Source organism: Lygodium microphyllum, chromosome 6 (assembly GCF_053477565.2).
Source record: "Lygodium microphyllum isolate KBCC chromosome 6, Lygodium_microphyllum_v1.1.10, whole genome shotgun sequence".
In the NCBI taxonomy this organism is placed as follows: domain Eukaryota; kingdom Viridiplantae; phylum Streptophyta; class Polypodiopsida; order Schizaeales; family Lygodiaceae; genus Lygodium; species Lygodium microphyllum.
The window spans coordinates 85,480,136-85,486,585 of NC_141140.1; the positions used below are offsets into that span (position 1 = coordinate 85,480,136).

A 6,450-nucleotide genomic window follows, 5' to 3' on the forward strand; every position below is an offset into this window, starting at 1 on the left:
GACGTAAAGTTTGCCTTCATGACCAGCATACTAAAGGAGGAGATTTATGTTTCACAACTTCCTAGTTTCCTTGTGCAAGGGAAGAAGGATCATGTCTTCAAATTGGAAAGGTCCTCTACGGCTTGAAGCAAGCTCCTAGGGCTTGGTACTAGAGGATTGATCTATTATTCTTACAAAGTGGCTTCTATTGCTTATATCATAACCCCAACCTTTATTATAAGGTTATAGATGACATGTGTGTCTTAGTCATTTTATATGTGGATGACTTCATTATCACAAGAAGTAACTCACAAGAGGTTGATCGAACTTAAGAGATCTTACAGTAGAAGTTTGAAATGACAAACCCTGGGATCCTTCATTTCTTCCTTGGTTTAGAGATCTATTAAATGACTCGGTGCATTTTTATCTCCCACCGCAAGTATATCTCTAAGCGTCTTTCGGAGTTGAGTATGGCTAAATATCAGTCTATTTCTTGCCCTATGAAACCAAAGTCCAAATTGGTGACTACCAAAGATCCCCTTCCTAATGCTACCCTATATAAGTGTCTTGTTGGCTCCTTGACCTGGCTCATTTATACTCGACCAAAAATCTCTTTTTTGTTGAGTTGTTGTCTTTTTTTATGAAGACTCCTACATAGGCTCACCGGATGCTTTATGCATGTTGCGCTACTTACAAGGGGACTCAATCCTATGGGATCATGTATGGAGAGGGTGCTACTCTTGCTAGATGGAGTGATTTAAATTGGGCAAGTGATGTGGAGTCTAAACACTCCATTACACATTTTGCTTTCTCCCTTAGATTAGAAGCAATCTCATGTAATAGTAAGAAGTAGCTTGTTGTGGCCTTATCTTCTATGGAGATTGAGTATCATGCACTTTGTTCTACAGCTTAGAAGGCAATTTAACTCCATCACTTGGTTGACGGAGATTGACTTTCCACAAATAAGTGCCACACAACTACACATGGATAACTAGAGTGCCTTAGCTCTAGCTAAAAACCCTATGTTTCATGCTCACACAAAGCACATCAAGATTCAGTACCACTTTGTATAGGAGTGAATCGTGGACTCTGAGTTAGCAGTGGCCTATTGTCCCACGAAAGACAATGCAATGGATCTCTTTACGAAGCCTCTTCCACATGCTTCTATGCTTCATCACATGAGGTTGTAGGATCTTCAAATACTCCCAAGATCTCAGAGGGAGTGTTAGCCTACCATATTTTGTCAATTTGTGATCTCTTGGTTGTGAGCTCCATCAAAGTCTAATAGAGACATTGAAGCTCTAACTATATTTGGCCATTTGGTTTGTGTGCATTTCTTCCCCCATTTAGTGTCAGGTGTGTTCGCGCACTATATGCAAACATTTTCAAGCCCTACCAAAGGATGCACAACCTAATTATCAGCAATCAGCCTCACACGATGCCACATTAGCATTTTCGTGTGCATTTATGGCTGATTGGTTAGTTTTTTATCAGGCCGACAAAATGTTTTTGGGCCCATTTTGCGTAGTCAGTCAGATTTGGGGCATTAGGCTATTTACAGCCCCCCAGTAGTTGGGGTAGATCATTGTCTTCTCCCCCCTGCAGGTTGCATGCTCCAACATCAACCTTCATCTCCATCTCTGGTGCTGTCATCATCTTCAGCCTGATCCAATGCCCTCACTGACATTGTGGGTGATGTGCAGAGACTGATCAGTCCATTGTTGTATTCAACATTCATTTCAGATTTGGTGCAAATTTCTCTTCCATTCCTGCTGTCTTTCCCTTCTCCTTTTCTCTTGATGTTCGTGTTTCTCTTCCGTCATGTACTCGCACAACATTTTGCAGCCCATTGCATACGTAATATCATATTTAGTATCCTTCGTCATCAGCTTCCCTCGGCTGCTGCATTCCATCACCCTCAGCTCCAGTCTACTTCATCAACATCATTCTTGGTGGTTTTGCTGCACTCTGAATCAATCAATACATGAAGGACAGCACTCTCAGCCCACTCCCACGAGACTCAGTGGTTGTTGGACAGGACCGCTCCTTCAGCACCCACATCTATACCTTCTTCATTCATTCATTTCAGGATTCATTCACTGCTCAGATACATCTTCTCCTTCCCTTTTTGCATTGATCCAGAAAGCAAAAAACCTATTCTTTGTTGAACTACCAGCTCTCACAACCTTAATGAGGATGCAATCAGCTTTCCCAAAAGGCAAAATCGCCATCTTACAAAGGGACGCCTACCAAACGTTCAGCCATAACGTAACAAGACTGCCATACATTACCCCTGCATGCACTCGATTAAAGATAAAGTTGTCAGCAATTTGCTACGAGTGGAGAGATGGACTGAGGAGACCTAACCTCGTCCAGGCCCTGCTTCAATGCTGCAGCACGCACACAATCTTTGAATTCATCGGTGATGTCCCGTCCGTTCCCCATCCTGCAGATTGATCCGAGCGTGCGCCAGTCCCCTAAGAATTGCACCCACAGGTCTTCTTTTTAGCGACCTTGCATCGAAGTTTCTTACGCAGGATGTTGCGTTTTACGTGAGGGATGCCTCGCTGGACGAATGTGCTACCAGAGCATCTCTCATTTCATCGTTTACTGTCCATTAGGTAGAACAGTTCAGTTGTTCTTAGGAAAAGAACTCGCTTGACAAAGTCCAATTCTATTGATATATTAATGGAAGGCATTGCACAATCAATTGAGGTTCTAATGTAAATGCAATAGGAATCTCTTAAGAGCCCCAAGAGCCCCGCCACGCCTAAGTTCATTTACTTGGCGTGGACGGGGTCCACCAAGAAAAGGTTTTAGTCACATAGAAGTTTAACTTCTATGAACCCTGCATGTACAACACATACATGCTCAATAGAATATAATTAACAAAGGGAGTAAACACTTAAAAGGCATCTCCACAAATATATTATATGTGTATGTGTGTGGCCACATACTCAGACTTGTTGGAGTCTACCTAGTATCACTCTTTTTGGTGATACTTCTTCCACTTGCTGGAGTCCCACAAATTTAGGAGTACAAGTCAAGCAATTGAGCCACACTTGCATTAACTTGACTACATTGGCCACGCGTAGATCAATTGATCTAGGTATGTCTTGGCTCTAAGTAGGCACCTATTAGTAAAGAAAGGGCATACTCAAGTATAACAAATGAATTTTGCAAATCATTAATATCAAAGACATCTATGGATTTGTGGTGCCTCTTTAAAGGTTGAATCATATATTCTATAGTTTGATTGAAGGTTATGTCAATATTTGTGAACATAAATAGTTCGTGCCAACCAACATTTGTGAACACAAATAGTTCATGCCACCCAAAGATTCAAGATACACTCGTATTGACAACCTATGAATGAATTTGTCTATGCATGTCATACATCCATATAGAAACACAAACTTGTGGCCAAGGCTCCTCTTTACTCATCACTTTGCATATCTCCACGAGCAAACCTAGTGAGTGACGGTAAATATGATCATTGAATAGCACTTGGTGCAACTTGATCCATTGCTAGCTAGGGGTCTCAAGTAGCTAGCTCTTCAAATATTAGCAAATACACTTTGGAGTTATCCTTTAGAGACCATAGCCATTCACATGCCTTCGCTTATCATTAGCATAAGATTTGATAGTCTCTTGTGCCTTTCGAATATATTCCTTCCGTTGCTTCATTAAGGCCTCCGTCTTTTCTAGTTCTTCCTTAGCAAGGGTATTTGCTTCATCATAAAACAATGTTGAAGGTACTTGAACCTTGTAGCCATATAAAGCCTCAAATGATGACATGTGGTATGCATTGATGTAACAAAACTCTGCAAGATAAATCCAATGATGCTGTGCATTTTGTGTGTCATGCAAATATGTCACATATAGACTTCCAACCACTTGTTGACTCTTTCAAATTGACCATCTATTTGTGGGTGGTAAGTTGTACTTGGAGTCATTTGAAGCTCAAGTTTGTTAGAAGGAACGTAAAACCCTTGCATCTCCAGCTGTTGCAATAGCTCAAGATTCATCATGAGCACTAGCAATGAAATTGATTCCATGCAAGGTCCAAGCATGTGCACAATGGGCTCTTATATCCCCTTTTGACTCATCTTCACTAAGCCTCTCAATACTTCCTTACTTTCATAAATAACAAGTCTAGAGTTGCAAGGATATGCATTCAACCCTACTCATCTTTGGGGCACATATGTTCTTGTTATGGTCCGAGTGCAAAGTGACAATTTAAAACTCATTATAGCATGCTAGAGATTTGCATCCGGAACCACCAAAGTGGTTTTTCAACTTCTCATTTCAATTCTTGCATCCTTCCTATTGCCCAAGAAAACTAGACCATTATCCCAATCCTCCATGGGCCTTATGCTTCATATCCAATGACATTTGAATAATAGGTTGTAGTGGACTTCTCTTTGTTCCCACACAATTTGATGGAAAACTCAATACCAATAATCTTAACCAACCAATCCTTTAGCACTCCCAAGGGGTGAATTTCGAATCTATTGGCCATAGTCAGCTTGAAGTGCACTTTCTCTATAAGAGGGTTCCTCGAGCTTCAATCCTAGCACTCCAAGGGGCCAACTTTGAATCTATTGACTATAATTAGATTGAAGTGCACATTCTCTATAGGAGGGTATCCCCAAGCTTTGATCATGGCTAATGCTTTAGCACTTCCAAGGAGTAGACTTTGAATCCATTAATCACAATCAAATCAAAGTGCAAGTTCTGTATAGAAGGGTTTCCCCAAGCTTCAAAAACGTCTTCATTCACAATACTAACTCTTGCTCTAGTATCACTGATTCCTTTCCTCATGGAGTCACCAAGAGCTTCCATGGGGTAGCAACACCCTAGGATCATCAAGGAATTGTTCTTCATTATCAATGTTAGAGAGAATGCCACAACATCAATGTACGTATCCATGGATCTCACATAGATTCACACTCATCATCCACAAAAAGATAATGCCTTCATTATGGTTCCAAAGAGCCATCATCAAAGCATGGATCTTTGCTCATTCTACTTGCCATTGCCTTTGCATACAGAGGCAACACAGTTCTAGCAATACAATAACAAAGCACAAAATCAACACTTTTTATGGCTATCACTAATTGTCACATATGTTCAACGCCTATTGAAAACTAGATTCTAGCAAGAAACTAATATATTAATGAGTAAATAGAGATCACATAAATCCATAAATACGACAAACAATAGTTAAAACTACTATAACTTATGTCAACACACCAAAACTATAAGTGACATTTGCACAAGAGATACTAGATACTAACTAGTCATACGGATTTTCACCCGCTCTCTCATCCACCTCATCACCAAGCATTGAAGAACTGGCCTCCAGGCTTGCCCCTTACATGGCCCATGCCAATAACAACTGCGCACAAGAGCTAGTGATGTCAATGTCCATGTCCAAGGAGCCACATACATGACCATTCCTCATACATGCCTTGAGAATGGGTGAAATGCCACAACCCACAACTCAAGGCAAACACCCTCCTTGGGACATAGGGTCTCCAAGAAGCACACCATAAAAGTATGGCTCCTCTCCATGCCTACTCTCAAATCTCCACTGTCAGGCCTATTGGCCCTTACTACAATTGGCATGTAATGACGCATGACAATGTCCATCAGATGCATGTGAAGGTGCTGAAATAGTGGCATGCTCTTTGCCACGTATGCACAAGGTTCCATTCCATGGCTCCGTATCATGAACGATCGTGATAACTTTGCTTAAGAAGACATAAGGTATATTAGATAGATAAATGCATTGAAAGCATGGAGAAATACCCCAAAACACAAGGCAAACTCAAAAAAATGTACCTTAGCTTGGGAACCACCAACATCATAACACCCAAAGGGGGACTCATGCTCCACCACCACTCAGCAATGTATCTCCAGATCTTAAACATGAGTGTATCTCTCCACCCATCCAATAGAATTCCTTGCACATATTATAGAACAAGGTGCCTCATAGTTGAGCACCTGTTGAATTTAAAAATACAACTTGTACATTTACATTGCAAACACACGCAAAGGAAGCCATGACCAACAACCAACCACGCTCTGCCAATGTGGAGGTAGCAAGGGCAATCCCAAATTGTGCATACTCCTTAGTCAGACTATCCCATCCTAGACATGGCTCACCACTACTATGTGGAATGGCACCACATTGAAGATCCAAAAAGATGAATTTCAAAGCCCATGAGACACCCCTGCTCTTCTTGACATACTACCTCCCTATAGGCCTCACTTGTGCCATGTGCTCATGTATCAAAGTGAATGTGGAATTCTTCATACCACTTGCAAAATCTCTTACAATGCATATATAATCCCCAAAAATATCAATACACCTACTTCCAACTTCAAACATTGGAGTGAGCAAGGCATGCTCCTCCAAGAACAGAAAAGTCCTACTCTTCTTAAGTGTTTTTCTCCCTACAATGG

The 6,450-nt window shown here is 41.1% G+C and overlaps 1 protein-coding gene across 3 annotated transcripts in view; it reads right to left on the reverse strand.

The window, feature by feature from the left end:
* Positions 1-2,633, reverse strand: part of SYP81 (syntaxin of plants 81) — a 107,803-nt gene extending 105,170 nt beyond the window's left edge. For all 3 annotated transcript variants that reach the window (XM_087679736.1, XM_087679735.1, XM_087679734.1), the window contains exon 1: positions 2,347-2,633. In XM_087679736.1, the coding sequence (XP_087535862.1) occupies positions 2,347-2,424 (78 nt within the window). In that variant the 5' untranslated portion in view covers positions 2,425-2,633. The remainder of the gene's footprint in view (positions 1-2,346) is intronic.
* Positions 2,634-6,450: the final 3,817 nt, after the last annotated feature.